General features: G+C 48.5%; 1 protein-coding gene across 1 annotated transcript in view; it reads right to left on the bottom strand.

The window, feature by feature from the left end:
* LOC133347972 (kin of IRRE-like protein 1) overlaps positions 1 to 19,110 on the bottom strand; it is a 49,727-nt gene that overhangs the window by 8,506 nt on the left and 22,111 nt on the right. Inside the window, exons 5-8 of the mRNA XM_061560736.1 lie at positions 7,115 to 7,265; positions 4,230 to 4,335; positions 3,375 to 3,523; positions 534 to 661 (exon numbers count right to left, since the gene is read on the bottom strand). Of these exons, the coding sequence (XP_061416720.1) occupies positions 534 to 661; positions 3,375 to 3,523; positions 4,230 to 4,335; positions 7,115 to 7,265 (534 nt within the window). The remainder of the gene's footprint in view (positions 1 to 533; positions 662 to 3,374; positions 3,524 to 4,229; positions 4,336 to 7,114; positions 7,266 to 19,110) is intronic.

Here is a 19,110-nt window from a genome sequence, read left to right as displayed (position 1 = left end):
TTTATAATGGGCCAATAAAATGATGATTGGCGTGGTTGGAAGAAAGCCAACACAAAGTGTGACGTTGCCGCCATGTGGATCGCCGCAGCACCCTGGCCAAATCGCGCGAACACAAGCGGAGGAGCGCACGGAAGAACGCGCGGAGGAATGCGCTCCGTGTGCCACGGTCCCGGCTGCATTGCACACGTGGGCGCACATTTTTATCCTCCGCAGCGGTGGTAGCTTTTTGGGTGGCCATCGAACAAAGATGGTCACTGCATTGCACGCTTTTGGATGCACTCCAGCGGCAGTCCGGAAGCCTCTTCCATTCCGATATTAGGAAGCCGCTGGAGCTGTGCACTTTAAAATCTAGATTGAAAACTCATACCTTTTAAAACAGTTTTTTACGTGTTACGTTTGTTGTCCTTCCCCCCACACCTCCAATTAGCACGTATGGTGCGAAAGAAGTTCAGCGTACATACATTGCTCCCCGGCCTTGTCTAGAACATCAACTCGGAAAAGGGCACGGGGGCCTCGCCGCCGTTGACGCGTACCACGTTGGAGCCCTTGCGTGTCCAGGCGAGGGTCAGCGGAGGGTTTCCCGACCAGGCGCACGTGAAGGTGGCGTCGGAGCCCCGGTCCACGGTCTGCGGCTGTGGCTCCGTCACGATCCGTGGCCCGACTGGCGGCGACGTCGCAACAGAGCCAGGCGTTAATAATGCAAAGTGTAGTTTGGCGGTGGGCGGGCGTAGCAAGCGGAGCGTGTTGGCGAGATGTGGTAACACATTTAAAAACAAATTATAAACTGTCCTCCTGTGCAGACGACTTTCGGACCTCTCGCGGAGTACACGTGATGAGTGCAAACGTAGTTTTTTTTTTAAAGAATTATGTGATTTACTTTCTATCCGAGATCTCCCTCCATTGCCCCCACTTTTCGGTTTGTATACAATTTGCAATTACTGTCATTAGAGGTCGTGGGCATTTCGCTGGAGTTGGCCGAGCGCCGAAGGCTTATGCAACTTTTGATGCACATTCATGCGGCTTTCTGAGGGAGGTGGGGCTGGCTTGGGGGGGGGGGGGTTGGAGGGCAGAAACGGTGGGGGGGGGGGGGGTAAGCTGGCAGCAGGTGCCGGCCTGCCTGTGAGCGACGCCTGTGCGGGGACAAGAAGCAGCCTGATAACGCGATGATTGCCAAAGTGAAATGACACGCATTGAGCGCTGTGCCGCGAATGTCCCCGCGGGCGCGCGAGACAAGTCGGCGGGAAGGAGTCACAGATTTTGTAAAGTGGCTTTACACCTGTGCTCGCGCTTCGGTGTAGTAAAAAAATAATATAATAAAATCTAACACCGCGCGAGCGAGCGAGCGAGCGAACGGGCAGCATCCAACTGAGATGCATCATCTTGAGATGTGAGCGGAGAGAGCCTGGAAGCAATCATTGCAAAACGGTGCTCACAGCACAACCTTATAATACCAGGAGGCAGAGCTGTGTGAAATTAGCTTTTATACACACTCATGAATAAAGGCAGCAAAGCGAGCCATCGCTACCTGACCTGACAGCCAACCTCGATGCTTTATTCGGCTCACCGCGCTACCCAGGTCACATGGACGCATGCCACGACAGTGGCATTCAGGCCTTATTTGTCACCTCATCTGATAATAAGTGACAGTCGAAGCAATTACAATATTCTCGTCTCCTGGAAATACATCTTGCCGCGTGACTTTCCCCCCCCCTCAACTCATGCCCCACTTATCCCCACCCCATCCCCTCGCCTCTCCATTCTTGCTCAGCGGTAGAATGTAAATTCCCCACCAAGGTTAAAGCTATTTTCTGGTCTTATCGCCTTGAATGTTATTTTGTAGCCCCCCCCACCCCACTCGCTTTCATATTTTGAAATGTCTGTGCCTCAATTTACACGCCTGCCACGGCCTATTATTTCAGGCTGTGTAAATAGCACATATCTACACCGGTGCACTTTGCCGGAAAACAATGCCGATGTGCCAACTGCCCTCCTCGGCATTCCGAAGACCCGGAACGTGAAGTGCGAATGCATCTTTGATTCAAATCGAGAAAAATTATTCAATTTAAATGCTCGATTTTTCTGCACAAATAATGATTTTTAGTATTCCTTTCACCTAAACCGGCAGCTGAGCTACGATCCCAGAAGCAACACGTCACTCAGCAACGTTGGTAGTGCTCGTTCACACAGGTGATGGTGGTGGTGTGACAGTGGTGTGTGCTCAACACGAAAGCTGCCAGAACCGCTTCAAGTCAAAGCTCGGGTTTTGATGAATAATTTCTTCGAATTTTGGTATCAAAGTGGAGTGTAAAAAAAAACAACAAACCCAGATTTCACCTGCACTCATATGCTATTTTATACACTGGTCATCAATCCAACCGTATATACGGTACATTAGCATACTCATACCCAGTATACATAAAGTGCTGGGTTCTACTTTTACTCTTCTCCCAGGTGTAAAACTTCCCAAATCTATACAGACGTATGAAAGGCCGAAACACCCTAGGACCCAAAGGTTCACTACTGACGATGCGCTCCCCAAATTTCACCATGCTCACTGTTCACGAACTCTTGGAAGTGCTTGCACAAAGGATAGTAACATCTCATCCTGTGTTCTTTGGAATCAGACAAATGCGAAGCAACTGCACAGACAATCTTGCATAGCCACGCACTACAACATTCACTACCTGGCCGGTAACGTTGCCATGCATCGGCAAAAAATATATAGTCGGCATTTGCACCTCACTGCTAAGAAGAAAGGCCATTGCCAAGAAACATTAGCCTTCTCTATATATCAAGAGTGTCCCATCAAAGTGTTGTTCATCATCAAATAATTCTAGTTAGACAGCTGCGTGCGAGCTCGACCAATCTGAACATAAACGCACACTTCATAATGCGGGGATCTTCTCGCACGAGTCTCCACGTGCCCACCCCTGGCGTTGGTGGAAGCATTTCATGCCGAGGTTCGCGAAGTCCCAGCTATTTGCCCGCGTCCCAAGTGTGATCGCTGAAGAATCGCCATTGAAGACCACGCTCGTGGTTCTATCGGCCCGCGCTCTATCCCTCACCTAACCCAAAACAGCCCTACGTTTTCATTGAATCGTGGACGCCTTGCGTAATTTTTTTGTACTGAGACAGCATTAATTGCAAAAAGGAAGTGGTGAGTTATATCGAGCCATGGAAGCTTTCCACCTGCAGTTGGGGAAGAGAAAACAAATCAAACTTATTGATCGCACGTAGGACCCTTTCCTTTAAACTTTACTGCCACTGTCCGCCCAGCTCCCCCATGCCTCATGATGGAAGCTCCTGGATCCCGTCCAAACGCTTCGCAACACCACTGGGGCCACTGGGGGAGGGGGGGGCGTGCTTTTGCTCACAGTAAACGTCGACCAGCGTGGTGACGTTGGTGCTCCCCACGGCGTTGTGCACCTCGCACGACACCGGCTCGGTGAAGTAGGAGTAGTCCACGGTCGTCTCGTACGTGTTCTCCGTCGCGCCTTCGATCAGTGCTCCCCCCTTGGCCCAGCTGCCCCACGGATGGGAGAGAGGATAGGGACAGCGAGCGGGACGCAGGGAGGTTTTGTTGTTGTTGTGTGCGGCGGAGATTGCACGGCAGTGTAACCGACCGAGCAGATCGAACGTGACTAGGGTTTTGGGAAAAGGTCCTGCAAAGAATGCGCAACATTGCGCGCGGGGGTTGTGTCTCGTCCTTTTTGTTTTGGCCTGTCCTTTATTTCCAATGTGAACTTTGAAGGCTGGAACAGTTCCAGGTGGGGAAATGACAGCCGAGCGCGGTGTCCTTAGCGGAGCTTGCGACTCTCTCTGTGTGGGGGGGGGGGGGGTGGGGGGGGAGCACGCATGCGCACAGCGAGGTCTGCATTGTGCGGCTCGTGTCTTGCCGTGAAGCGGAGGGCTCTAGCCCCAGTGATTGTGAACTTTAAACGTTGTCCTCGGGCTGGACTGATGCACACGTGTGATCCAACTGCCCTTGCAGCGGGAGGGAGAAACTAAACCCCCTCTCCTCAGATGTGATGTTGCCAACGCAGTTGAAACAAACCAACAACAAGCTTCTTCACAAGTCACTCGCGTATGCAGGAGCGGTGTGCAAAGCAAAAAAGAAAAACCGTGTAATAAGCTGGCCCATTTTTCTCTTGAATGGGTGCTTGATTGTCTCTGCATGTGTGGACACCCGTAGCGGCGTGCGGCGGGCGCACCTGTGTGCATTTGCGTACCGGTATCCGGTGATGTCAGGGTTGGCAGTGGCGGAACACGTGAATTTCACGGTCTCTCCCTCCTGCACGGGCTGCGGGTGCACTGATAGCCTCACAGTTGGCGGGTCTGCGGGAAGAGCACAAAGTGGTGTTAAACTCGGCCCTTTCATTTGTTAACCTCGAAGCAAAAAAAATGAATCAACTTGCCGCCCGGGGTTGAAATAATTACCCACCGAGCCCTTCTCCTCCTCGCCTCCAATTTCAGTTCAATTCGGTAGCCTTAATTTATCGTGACTACCTCGACAGTTGACTAAATGAAGGCAGACCTGGGGACGTGTACCTTGTGTAGTGACTATTTTTTCACCCCAAAAAAAATCCTCCTTTTGTGAATTGGGATCCAACACAGGGATACAAACAGGCCCACTTCTCACAAATTATAACATATGGTATTTAAGAGTCACTTTCTCTAATCATCTTCCCATCTGGAAAGATGAGCCATGAATTCCCACATTATTCTAAGAAGGAAGAAAAAAAGGGCCTGCCACGCAGTACCTGCCTTTGTCGAAATGTAATTAGATGTAATTAGGGCTGCATCAGAGCAAGGCCGGCAAATGCATATTTTATTGCAACGAACGAGTTAGCGGCTAGAAGAAAGATTCAGATTCTACGAGGAGCGCACGCTGGCTGCTTCGCAGTGAAGAACCACGGAGGTAACGAAGGAATTCACAGCAACGCAATTCAAACGAAATTATCAGAAGAAAGCATAGCAGTGGCAGGCGTGCACATCGGTCAAAATGTCCTCGCAAGCCATTTAATCACGCGGCCGTGAGGATATGTCTAATGGCTCTTGTTTCTTTAAGGGGATTTTTGTTCACAGTCAATTGCAAGTTAAGCTGAGCCATGTGGAGATCTTTTTATTTCTTCATATACACACACACGATGTGGAGTCGTAAGTCGCGCGGAGACTTACGATCTTAACGATGAAAGAGTTTTTGGAGAAAGAGAGAGAGCGAGAGAGAGGGGGGAGGAAAAAAGCATTCGCCTGTTGAACAAAAGAGTCAGGAAGGGTTGAATGAAGAACGTGCGACTACCCCGGAGCCAGCCAACATGTAGCATACTCCAGTCGCTTACACACCATAGCATCGCTTCAAAGGAGAACATGCAGGATATGCAAGCGGAGGCGCAGTGGTGCAATGGTGAGCGAAACGCGCAATGAACCCGGTGACTCACATTCAAGCCGTAGACTAACATCAATGCTCAGTGATATCTGAATGCCCCCCCCCCCCCACCAACCCACACTGGTGAGGTATGGTTCAACATCTATTACGTCTGATGTCGCGTGGTGAGGTCTGCACTGAGCAGTGGAATTACAAAGGTTCGATCCTCATTTTTTCCTCAGTTATTCCAGGCACGCAGTGCACCGAAGCCCCCCGTGTGCTTTTAATCGAGATCACGTGTTGCCTCCCGTGATGCAAAGGGTCCGCACAACTGGACTTGTGACCCAGAGGTGGCCGGTTCGGTTCCATCTCCCGGCGTGGCAGTTGAAACACGTGGGGCAAGTTCCTTACATCCCCCCCCCCCCCCCCCCCCCCGCCGCCGCCACCACTGTCCACTCAGCACTACAAAGGGGGTATACACTCGGCCGGCCGCGTGTGGTTGGGTAAAGTGTGGGTCCTCCCACCTCTTTCAACATGTCTCGTCAGTGTGGAAGAGTAGGCCAAATTACCCCGGAGAAGAGAGACAGAGTTCCCTGGAGCAAAGATCCTTTCGTCAGCAGTGGCGTGAGCGAGCTGATTGTGGCGTTGCACGTTGATTTCACCTCTTTCCACTTGTTAATCTCCACCGCCCCGTCGCCTGCCCTGACACCCCCACCCCGTCCTTACCACCTCTTCCTATCTGGACCCAAACAGCTTTTGTTTATTTGTCTGCATTGCGATCCCTCATTTGCACCACGAACGCCGCTTCCGATCGCTAAAAACGGTGACCTTTTTTAAATTGATTCCGCGGCGTGAGCGCCATGTCTTGAGACACGGCACGCTCAACCGCCGCACACATTTTTAATGAGTCTCCCGGCTGCTCTAGCAAAGAAAGCGTTTAATATTAAGAAGCATCTTCATTAGCCTTTCAAGCCCTGTTAGCACACATGGAGTGTTAATTTATAACCGATGGATGGGCCCCTCGAATGATGGCTTTGAATGTTCAAGCGTTGCGGTGTAGCAGGGAAGGACCGTGCATCTGTCACAGGCAGTACTGTGCAGAATGTGGACAGACTGTCCAAATGGTGTTTTTTTCCCTCTTTTAATGAACAAGGCAATTAAGTGCACCTTTATTTGGAAAGGACTGCCCACCACACTTTTTCGATTCCCCACTTTTAAACGCGTTCATTTAAGGAATCGGCCCCAAAAAAAAGTACGAATGCTGAATAGGTGGACACTATTTTTTGGTTATGTTTGCGTTTCTCGTTTTACGTGGAATGTATAATTTCAAACGCAATAAAGTGGCATAATTACGGGGCAGTGTATGATTTTAATTAATGGCTGTTGTATGCATAGCAGTTGTTCACGTTGCAAATTTTGCACACTGCCACTTGGCGTTAATGAAGCCAACAGAACGCCTGTTCACATGCAGATGCTTTGACTCCAACACATGGTACCGGAGATAATTTTGCCGCGCCCACGTGGGAGTACTCGTAGACTCGGTGACACGCTCGCCCAGCAGCGTTGAAACAGGGGTTCCTACACTCCTAATTGATGTAGTAATAATGATAATAATGCGTGCTCGTCTGGTGCACGGTCGCTAAATGCTCGACTTGTGATAGGGGGGGGGGGGAGTTGGAGGGGGGGCGGAGGGGGTTAATGCACGGGGGGTAATACGCGTGCGTGCGTGCGTGCGTGCCGTGTACATACGCTGCACGTTGAGCTTCACGGAAGTCTGCTTCCCGTCGGGCGCTGCGGCGTTGGAAGCGCGGCAGGAAAATGTGCGGCCGATGTCGCCGTCGCTGGGCGTGATGAGCAGCTTGCTCATGGCGCTCTCCCGCTTGCCGTCATCCAGGATCATCTGTGGAAGAGCGAGCGCACGCACGTACGCGCGCATTCGAAGACAGGCCTCCATCCCAATGGGTCCACTGAAGCGTGGCTATGGTGTGGGAGGCACCAGTAATGCTCTGCTCGCTCCTTCGAGAGTGCCTACAATTGTGCTATGACTGACAGCTCATATAGATGAAAAAGAGAGCGCTGAAGTGAGACTGATCCCACGGCTGTGATAAGTATTTTCACCCTGTGGTCTAACTCTGAATGGTAGAAAATGATCCATGGTCCAGAAACGTATTATTTTCCAAACATTCTTTGACCTACAGTATTGGGCCCACCAGTATACACTGGCAGGCAGCTGCATCACGTTTAAAGGCTGCAGCTGATCAATGCTGCTGATCCTCCCTCCAAAGGTGTGAGAATAATATTTGGCTCATTGTGAAACCAGTGCGTCATAACTTATCTGTCATACAGTGCTGTAGTATTAACAAATGAACCTCGATTCGTATCGGCGCGGACAAAGTGCACGCTAAATGGTACATTCAGTCAAGCGTTTATCGACTAAGAATGCACTCACATGGGGTGTGCAAGTTTTTTACGATGAAATTATACACAGCCCCGATTACACCAGCAAAGATTATCAGAAGGAACAAATATCCAGATGTCACCAAATCTCTTGCACCCACTCTTCCCACGACCCCTCGCATCGGCCACCAGCCCTGCCCATCAAGTCCGTTATGCTGGGGCATTAAAGGTGGATCATACCGCAGTCAGCCACACTGAAAATTGCAAATGTGCTTCAGTGCGATTTCCCGGGTCGTGTTTAAATCTACGCACGCCTCAATGCCCGCAAGTCGCATTGGCAATCTCGCCCACGTCTCTCGGTGGCACGGAAGATACGCACTGACTGGGGAGACGCTTAAATAATTGATGCGGGAGATTATTACCGCATATATTTTACCCACCCCTCCTCCCCTTCCCCCCATAACTTCCAGCCCCCCGCCCCCAATCGTCCCCCACCCCCGTCTTCGGGGATGAGCATAATGTTAAAATCGCTAAATAACGATTTGGATTTAGAGGCAACGATCTGCATCGCCCAGCATGTTTCCAAATTGACAATATTTCCGACGCCACCGCTGCGGGAGGGAGATACAATGCGATAATTGCGTGTTGCGAGTAATAAACACAACCCGGCGTAACACGCCATAATTGCAAGGGGGAGAATATGGGAACGAACACATATAGGTCATACATATGTATAAAGGGCATTGGAAATAAAAATAAAAACGGTTTTACTCCTGCCTTTTCTACCCCCAAGAGTAGTTTGCCTTTAACAGAGAGAAGAACAGCAATTAAAAACATCGCATCAGTGCACACGCAAAAAACACGAGGAATGTCGAACAAATGGTGGCTATATTTACATATATTTTTTATGCCAATGTCAAAAGCACAACTGTACTGCCATGGCGTACCATCGGCAAGGACATGAATAAACCCACCCCACGTTCATCAAAGGTCACGCACTTACACTTCTGTGCGAGCCGAGAACACACGCAATTTTCAAAATGGATGTTAAAATTCACTAATTAGCATTCCCCCGTTTTGTACACATGAAGAGTCGCATTTCCCCGCTTCAGGCAATTAGCAAGAACCGATTTCCCTTCCTCCGTTGGGATTTTGCACAACAGGGGAATAAAGGACCTGCGTTTGCCGGAAGGGCAAGTGTCGGAAATGAAGGAAGGCTGCGAGCCTGGGCGAGGTTTGCTCAACTATTGCATTGTTTGTATTTGCAGCTGCGTCGAGAGCCCGCGCGAATTCTGCAATGCGCTGCTCTCGTATGCCCTGCAGTGGAGAAGGCTCTAACAAACGAGCGGGCGCCATACCGCGGCTACTCACCCCCCCCAACCCCGGTTGTGGAGGGGAAAGCACACGTCTGCATGATCCGCATCGCTCGGCATGAGCAACTGTCGTCAGCCCCCACGCCAAAAAAAATATCCTCCACGCGACCACTTTGGCGCTCCGCGGTTTCGCTTTACACGCCGGCGGCGAAGCGTCGCGTGGCGCGGTCGTGTAGCGCAGCGTCGTGCGGCACCCGTGGCTGGATGACGGGCACTCACCCACCCCTACCACCGCCCCATCCTTTTGCTCCCCCCCCCCGTCACCACTTCCCGACCCACGGCTCGGGAAAATAGCTCCTCGTTAAATATGCAAGCGTTCCTTCAAAGTAACCAAGTTGAATCGGTATGAAACAAGCTATTTAAAATAAAACAGGGTTTACTATCAACTTTTTATATACGATGTTTACCGTGTGAAACCAATTTATTATTATTAGACTAATATTACTGCCTATTAATAAAAAAAACGATTTGAGTCACTATTAATTCTGCACAGTACAACATAATTATTTGTCAGCTCTGAATGTATGTGTAGTGACATACACCATAATGGGTCACTTCGGCGCTTAGTGCCAGTTCCTGATAGAGAGAGGAACTGGGAGTGTAGTAGCCCTCTCTGCCAGCAGGGCTATGTCATGGAAAAGGGTCCCTCGGGGGCATAGTTCTGGTGGCTGGCAGAGAAGGGGCATCTGAGGACGTAGCAGCCCGCTTGGCTGGCAAGGGCACGTGACAGGACAGGGTAAATATGTGGGCCAAAGGTGATATAGAAGGGACACGTGGTGTATGGCCCAGAATCTTCTGGTAAGTTCCAGAAGGGGGCGTGGCCGAGGGCGGAGCCAGGCCGCGCTGGGGGGGGGGGCAGGGGGGGTATAAAAGGGAGGTCCAGGGGTCCCATCGGGGCTGTCTGCTGGAATGAAACCCGCCGTGCTACGTCTTCTTCTCGGTCTCCGGTCTTCGTGCTCGGCATCGTGGGTCAGGCAGTGTGCCGACTGACCTGACCCATTTATATAGTTACCCCGTGGTGGTTACCGGTTATGTAGTTATCCCGTGGTGGTTACTGGTTATGTAGTTACCCCGTTGTGGTCGTAGAATTAACGTGTTGCCTCCTGAATTCGTGTGTCTCTCAAGTGAACCCACTACATATATGTATCAAAACACAAATCTTTCTGCATTGTGTGTGTGTGTGTGGCGTCATTAAATCTTGACTTAAAGCTTTGGTGACTGCAGGAATTCATGTTGCGATCGAAACGTCATAGTTTTTTGTAATTTTTTGAAATTTTCTTTGAACCTATCTACGTGACTTTACCGAAAGACCCAAGAATATGTGGCGTCATTACCACAGGCAACACTTGTATTGCACCGGGCGATGTCACACGGGATGAAAGGTTAGGGGCCGGATTCATCGACCGTCCCATGGAGAAGGGAGTGCCGTTGAACCAGCCTCTCGCTGCTTAAAATGTCACGATTGGGCATGCCCGATAAAGAAATTACGTTTTTATCCAAGACGACACGTTACTGGCCCGTCCATTGTCTATTTTTGTTGTCACAAGTGTGAAAGGTGTTTGGTCGTCATAATTGAGACGTTAAGAGACAGGAGAGCACTTGCTGCTGCCCCTGTCTCCCAAGCTAAATTAACTCCTAACACCGTTGGTGGTGTGGTGTGACTTGCATAAGGCAATGTTGCTGGGACTGCCGAGTCAATGTCTTTATACAATGTAAAGGCGTTTTTTAAGAGAATGCGTATTGATGCAAAGAAATACCATTCTAGATGTAGGCCAATTTCACACGTACTAAAAAATACATTATGAAGCGAAATCCAACTCGGCGATTGAATAGCAGCACGTACATTACACCAAAATGTGCACCACTTATGAGGTTAAATGGGAAATGTCTGTTTATTGATGAACACATCAATAAACAGCTCAAGTACCACATTACATTATAATGTGCGATTTAATGTCAACATTTGCTGGCGAACAGCACGATTTTTAAAGCAGCCGAGCTGAACTCTACAATAATTACACATGTTTGATTGGTTTCGAGCACTAATACATACGAAGTAAAAAAAAAATCCCGTTGGCTCCTACTAAGTCGAAAGATCACCAATGCAGGAAACACCGCGGAAACGGCGAATGATGAATTGCAGTGACCGTGACTAATGTTCCGCTGGCTGGAGGCAGCTCGAGTGTTTCATAGTCTGGAATGAGAAGAGTCGTGTGTGCACCGGCTGGTACGCACGCGACACTCCCATGACGGCCGTTACACTTTTCCGCTTTGCACAAGGAGTTGTTCCATAAATCAACCGTTTGTCCAACGGTCTCCGCGATTGTGCTCTGCCGTCGGCAAGCCTTCACAAAAGACTGCCCCCCCCCCCGCCGCCCCCACCGGTGCGTGACACATCGCATAGCAAGAGGCGCGATTGCACTCGTGAATGAATAGATTAAATGTCACACAGGTAGGGGTATATAATTTCAGACATTTACAAAAGGCCGTAAGTAATAAAAAAAAAACTTACATTTGTTTTCATAATTAACCGTTGCCTCGAAACCAACCAAATCTAATGTTGCAGACAATGTTGGCTGCTAATTATTTCTTAGCGTTTACAAGATTGTGAGTATAATAGCAGCGGTCCTTTTTTTTGTATGCATTAATGTTGAACTTCTTTCGCGTGGTACTTAGCCAACAGTGCTAATTGCAGGTGCAGGGGAAAGACAACAAACTAAACGCAAAAAGCAGTTCTGAAGAAATGCGTTTTAAATCTAGATTTAAAAGTGCATAGCTCCAGTGGCTTCCTGATATTAGAAGAACATTCCAGATGGCTGCAGAAGTGCATCTGAAAACACGCAATACGGTCGCCGTCTTTGTTCGATGGTTGGCCAAAAGCCGCTGCACATGCTATAATAAATCATAATCTAAAAATCTCCAACAACGAGACTAAAATTTTTGTGCGCAGAACCAGACGATGCGCTTCACAAGTCCCAAAGAAGCCACCCACTCTCAAATCCTCAAACGAGCACTGCACAGCCAGTACCGTGCCGACAGATTTATCTTCAAAGACTGTCCTCCAAGAGGTGTCACGTTAGTCGGCCTGAATATCATCAAGTGAATTGCATTTATTTTTGGGTTAACATGTGGAACCTGTCTGACTCAAAATCTGCCACGCAAAGCATCATTAGATCATTAGATGTAAAAATAAACAATTATATACCGTTTAAACAAAAATAGAAAAGCAAGCTGTGGCCGTGAGTTTGTCGTTGTATGCATTTTGCCAAGCGCAAAGGCGACATTTTCTGCGAATGGAGACAATAAAGATTGCTTCGCTGGTAAGCTGGAGGATAGAGCTGCGTACCGAGGCCGACCTGCTGAGACCTGCTGAGAATGAGTGTGCGCGTGTGTGGGTAGTTATTAGCCCACTGCGCTACGAACCCGGCGACTGGAGTTCGGTACCCGCCACATGACCAATAACAGTGGTGAATATTTGAACCGGTCCTGGGCGTCCCCTAGGTCGACTCAGCCCCAAATGAGTACCTGAGAGGGTGTGTCAATGTCGATGCCGAGGAAACGAAAGTGGCTGGAGGTAGTGCCGACCAACCCACACCACCTTGTGTGCCGTGCTCGCCTTAACAGGTGTTCATGAACAACACTTTCCCCAAGAGCCTGTGCAGACTATACGGGGGACCTTTGTGTGTGGAAACAGTGGAAACTGCTGCACCGCATTCTGTCTCCCGCCTCATGTCCGTCCTGCATGCTGAAAGCTGCATTTGCATGACGGCCGTCTTTCATTACCAAGTGCCGTTGCTCCCCGCTAAAGACAGAGTTTGGGGCTCAATTGATGAAATACATTTCGTCTGGCACAATCAAATTTACTTATGGGCTGTGCCATTCAATTAATTTGAAGTACGCGCGGTTAGCAAAATATTTCCGACCCTTTATGCAATTACCACTTTCACAATTGGAAAGAATATTTCCACGACCGCTATTATTTTCCTTTTGGCTCTTTTTTTTTTAAAGCTGTTTAAAACGAATGCCATTTCATTAGTCGGGACATGCTTATACGTAGCAGCGTTGCATTTCCCAAACACAGCCGAGACAATTTAATTTCAGATTAATGGAACACAAATGTAGGAGATTAATTTCGCTCTCCGAGAGCTGCACACGTGTGATTTAGTTGTAAAAGTCACCGATGTGCAAAATCATTGTCTATCCCATTAAGGTATAAACAGCACATTGGTCTGTCTGTGTGCAGTGCCAAGGCACTCTGTTTTGTTTACCATCAGAAACAAAAAACACTTAATTATATTACTGCTAAAAGTTCGCAACAGATTACGTATATTTTGGTTCCTTTCCATTTTTTTTCGTGATACAAACATTTATGTGAGCCAGGAACTGTCCGTAGCTGTCAATGAAACGCTCGCGATGAGAGTATTTGTAATCATGTTTTTGCCATAGAGTGCAAATGTAGGATGTTCGCTCCCTCGTCATACGGTCACGTTTCATTCGGGGGGGGCGGGAGGGGGGCACTGCGTGGCTTTACTGATCGAAACCACCGCTGAATACAACTTTTTTTCATCAAAAACCCAAGGTGTTTTTTTCACTTCTGAAAATAATAAAACGCACAACAAAATGTCACGAGCAATTAATTGCAGCACGGGCGACTGTGGGGCACCCCTTATAAAGTGGTGCCTTTTAAAGCATAAATCCACTGTCACGTGTGTGCCCACCCCCGCTATTTTGTAAATGTTGTATACGTTAATACAAAAGCAAGGTGCGACCATACTCTGGTCGTGGTTCGTATTGTTTATCTTATACGCCGTGGATAAAACTAAAACACCTACCAATAATCATCTGAAAAATTGCCCAGCATTATCAGACGATGACTAAGATTACAAATAAAGATGACATGAGGCATATTGTTGTCTGTTTGATTATGATTATTTGAAAAGGATAACATATTCTCGGGAGTGTGTAACAAAACAAATTGATTTAATAAATTCAATTGCCAAGTAAGATGCATTTTTTTCCTCTGACATCTGCAATTTATGCGGGGTTTCAACAAGTCATTTGGATGTTGATTGTAACGTTAATATGACTATACATGTATCTGTAATGATTAACTAATTAATGTTTGGAGAAAGTGGTGTGGAATTCGTAAAAAGCAATCTCATTACAGACGGCGGTGGCGAATTGCTTTGCAAATGCAATTCTTCAACCTTCAAAACACTCTGCTTCAGTCATACGCGCTACAATCACCCTGAATACATTTTCAGTGGACAACGACGTGACCGCATAGAGCGTCACTGGTACGTGTCACACTTAAAGCTTCGAACTGTAACATTCTGATAAACGTTTGATGTTTTTTTTTTTATTAGTTGCAGTCTATCTGAAGCAAAATGTATAATGGAAATCCGGTGACTGTGTTGCCCATTAAAGATAGCGTTCTGCAGATTGTCCTGGAAATAAATCAGTTCCCTGCCAGTAAAATATAGCATTTTCACCGCCGGCTCGGGACCAGAGCGATAAGCATTGTCCAGGAGCTCAATTGAAACACGGGCATTGTTTTATACTACGATCGCATGCTCACTCGTGAATGGGTGATGTCGACCCAGGTAAGACCCGGCACGGGTCGGATCTCGTCCCGTGTCACGAGTTCACGTGCTCTGTGCCACTATCCAGGCCCAGCTCTTCCAAGCGCTCACGCTCTATCCCATTTCATCTCCCCTCACCTTGCCCAGCCGTCTCAGTCTTTCCCTCCCTACCCTCCCACAACAGAAGCGAATGGAAGGTGGTGAGATGTTATCCACTTCGCCTGGTATGCAGGAGACATAGGTTCGATTCCGACCATGACACCACCGTATATTTGGAGTTCGCATGTTCTCCCTGTGGTCGCGTAGATTTTCATCCGGGTCATCCGATTATTCCCTCCACATTTTAGAAACGTGCTTTTAAGAGTATTCGGCTGCCATACATTTCCATGTGATAAGCCACTTCGTTGAGCTATCATCTGTGGCCAGGTCACGTCTGAAGAAGAGATATACCGGTAGGAACCACCTGGTTCCACCAGCCCACAGGGGATTATTGTGTCCGTCCGTCCGTCGTGCATCCAAAAATGGGAGGGGTGGGGCTGGGTGGAGAGGGGAGGATGGGGAGGGGCTGGGTGGGGAGCGGAGGGTGGGGAGGGGCTGGGTGCGAGGAGTGGGGCTGGATGGGGGGTGAGAGGGGTGGGGCTGGGTGGGGAGGGGAGGGGCTGGCCACCCCGTGGTGCCCTTATAAAACTCAACGTTTAACCTACTCACGCCGGCTTGTGCCCGCCCTCACAGTCGGCCATATTTGCGGAATACACCACGCCGCCGTTGACCCTGGCCATTGACGGAGCAACCCAACGTTCCTACCAGCTCCCTCCGCAGGAATATGTTATAGCTCAGTGGGCCTTACCTGGTAAAATTAAAATAGGTAAACAGTGAATAGTTAGTTAATAGCTTTTTTTACAGAAAGGGTCCGTGTGTTAAAACACCAAGCAGTTCTTCGCCATCTCGAATGTCAAAACCAGTCCACAAGTTTGCTTGTTGTCTAACCATTGCTGCTGAAAAGATGGTCTCCCAGAAGGCCGTGCAGCTGATAAGGTGCGAGGAAAAACTTGTCAATGTTAATGCAGACAGACAAACATTAGAAAGAGGTGTTCCTGTCTGCCTATTTATGTTGAAACCACTATCCTCCACAATGACACTTGAATATTCAGTGTTTTATATATTGTTTAACAGGGTTTAAAATGTCGAATGGTTGTGTTAGGTTAGGTTAATACAAGCTAATATCGTTTAAATTTGTCTTTTTCCATTGTTTTTATTTTACTCTGACATTGGGCCTGAGGTTCGACCTTAGCGACGGACTCCACTGACTCACTTTCTGACCCCCGTAACGTTTTACGACCCGGTCCAGACGGTTGCTTGGGTAAAGACGTGACAGCTCGCTTCCAAACAGCGAGCCAAGTGCCACCATAAGGAAGAGGGGTGGGTGAGGTCTTGGTGTTGTGTCAGCCCAGTGAATCAACCGCTGCCGTTAATCCAGGCCCCGCGCACTTTCCCGGTTTACAAACGGGGCTCAACTCGCTTCCTCTGTGGTCATGGAAACGTGACGACGTGTGTACGCTTACCCGACCATCGCCCGTGAGTAAGAACGCTTTGTTGATTATACATGTGTTTTTCACCTTGTTTCGGTTTCCCCAATGAAGTGAACAAACACGGCAAACGTGTCGGATGCCACAAGGAACTCTGTGCATTTCAAAATACGGGTTGGGTGGGTGGGCCCTCCTGCAGAATGACTTGTCGAGATTTTGGCAACAAGAAATAGTATTGTAATTGACGCATCATAACACGCACCTGGAACTACTCTAATAATCTACTGATTTGCGTGTGTGTTTGTGTGCATACAAAAGGCCAGTGCCCGTACTTCGGTTTGTTGATAACGTCTGTCGCAGGTGTCCTGCTCGCAATGATTGAAATATTATCCACATTTTCTGCAATTGAGCGAGCTCAATTATCAAGCTACGTATAATTGTTTTGAAAATGTCACAAATATATTTGTGTGATGTAATATGTAAAAACAATATATTCTATACAAAGCTTAACTTCCCACCACCACCATATTGTTGTTGACTATGCATACAGAACTGAGCTATGATATCTGGTTAATCCCATCAGCTAAACCCATACCCTGTTGTCTGCAAGATGCCCCCCCCCCCCCCCCCGCTGATGTTCTGAGATGGATTAAGTAACATAGAGTCCATTCATCAAGTGATGAAGTAACACATTGTATGTGTGTGCACATTTACCGATTGCTTTGTGAAATGAGGAGCTGGTGTGGGTGTGTCTGCATCAGCACTGAGAAGACAGAAGTGGCCAAGAATGGTGCTGACTTGGAGACACCCTCACGCGCTGCGCCGACTTAAGAGCTTATCATTAGTGTGGTGCAATAGTGGACATCCAGCCCCTGGAGCCGGTAGTGGACATCCAGCCCCTTGGATGTCCACCACCGGTTCAGTAAGGGTCAGGGTTTCAGCAGCGTAGCTTTGGAGTGCAACTGCACCAGGGCCCGTGGGCCGGATGGGAGTCAAGCGGAGGGCTACGAAGAGGCGGGGGCCGGGGGCAGGGGGGCATGGGGGGGGTTCTAAAACTAAACTAAACTATTTTTGTTTTACCAGCTAAGGCCCACTGAGCTTATTAGCTCTTTTTCAGCAGCGGCCTGGTCACAAATAATAGCTCAACGAAGTGGCTAATCATGTGGAAATTTATAGCAGCCAAATACTCTAAACGCATGTTTATTTATTATTTATGTATTTTTCTTTTTAGGCAATCTGCGGGCCCATTTACATCACGTTGTGACGAACGTATAAACGCATGTTGCTGAATGTGGAGGGAAAAACCGGAGGACCCGAACAAAAATCCACACGACCACGGGGAGAGAGAGCATGCAAACTCCAAATCTACAGCAGCAGCCGTCAGGGTCGGGATCGAACCGATGACCTCCTGTATACCAGGCGAGGTAGTTAACATCTCGCCACCATGATGGACTGGACAGGGAGTCCCCCGATTCATTGTTTGCACTGAGGCCCATGCCTACTATGCTACGTCACTGGCAACGTGGAACTACGGTGGAGCGTTCTCAGGCGGGGCATTCTGATATCTCCTCAGAGGTGAAATCGATCCATCATCCTTTCAAAGCGAAATAACATGAGTACCACTTTGTGGAAAGTCAGCAGTTTGTTGAATTATGAATGAACAGACTCACTCCCACCAGAGGAATGTGGAATTCCCACCAATGACCAATGACTGCCAACAGTTATCAGGATTGGCTCATGTTCATACGAGCAGGGAATCTCTTTGCCTTTTCCATGGAAGAACAAAAAAAAAAGGTAGCTTTAGGCACCGTAATTTGTTCCCTGGGGGAGCGGTGACACAGTGGTTCACGCACTTGCACTATAAACCCAGTGGCCAGAGGTTGATTATTAGCCATGGCTAACATCAGTGGCGAGTGATGTCTGAGACCACCATGGTATAGGTAGGCCTTCATCCAGCAGTAGATACAAAATCGTTGATGATGTATATCAGGCTGTATATCAAAGCACTCAGCACAAGCCATTGTTTGCAATAACCAGAAATTTTGTTATGCAAGGCAGACGTGCAGGGTTGCGAATGCTGCCTGTGCAACTCTCAATTCCCACGGCCTAAACCCAATTAGGCGATAGAATGGTGGTGCAGTGGTGAGTCCATTGCTCTATGAACTCGGTGAGTATCATGGTGTCATGGTTAGGGCATAATCAGAATTGCAATCCAGAGGTCGCTGATTCGATTCGATTCGATCTCTCGATATTTTTAATTCGCAGAAGTGAGGGTTGAGCCGAATTCACTGAAATTCAGTGGGCAGTTTTTTCAAAGCCAACCTATCCGTGTAAGTATGATGACAATGATGACAATTTGCAATTGGCAGAGCAGCGGTTGAAACAATTGAGCAAGTTTCTTTAAACCAACCCCACCCTCACCGCCGCCTCTGTCCACCCAGCAATAAAAATGGTGTACGCCACGGACGGCTGATCGACAGGTCGTGCCTGCCGGGGTAAAGTGTGTGGGTAGTCCCACCTCTTCCCGAGACGTCTGGCCAGCGTGGAAGAGTAGGCCAAAATTCCCTCTAAGAGGCTGTCTCTCTCGAGCTCCCTGGAGCAGAGCACCTTCTGCTAGCAGTTGGGGCAAAGGAAAAGCAATTTCACGGTGGCACCTTTACCTTTCTCTTTGATAAAACTACAACTATTTTTATTTTACCAGGTAAGGCCCACTGATCTATGTAGCTCTTTTTCAGAAGCCACCTGGCCACAAATGAGAGCCCAACGAAGTGGCTTATCGCGTCGAAATGTATTGCCACAAAATACTCCAAACGCGCGTTTCTTCCAAATGCGGAGGGGATAACCGGAGCACCCCGGAGAAAAATACA

This window comes from Lethenteron reissneri, chromosome 26 (assembly GCF_015708825.2).
Source record: "Lethenteron reissneri isolate LAM-NWPU_2019-01 chromosome 26, ASM1570882v1, whole genome shotgun sequence".
Classification (NCBI taxonomy): Eukaryota; Metazoa; Chordata; class Hyperoartia; order Petromyzontiformes; family Petromyzontidae; genus Lethenteron; species Lethenteron reissneri.
Note: the sequence above shows the minus strand (reverse complement) of the source record. Positions and strands in the feature narration are given on the sequence as shown.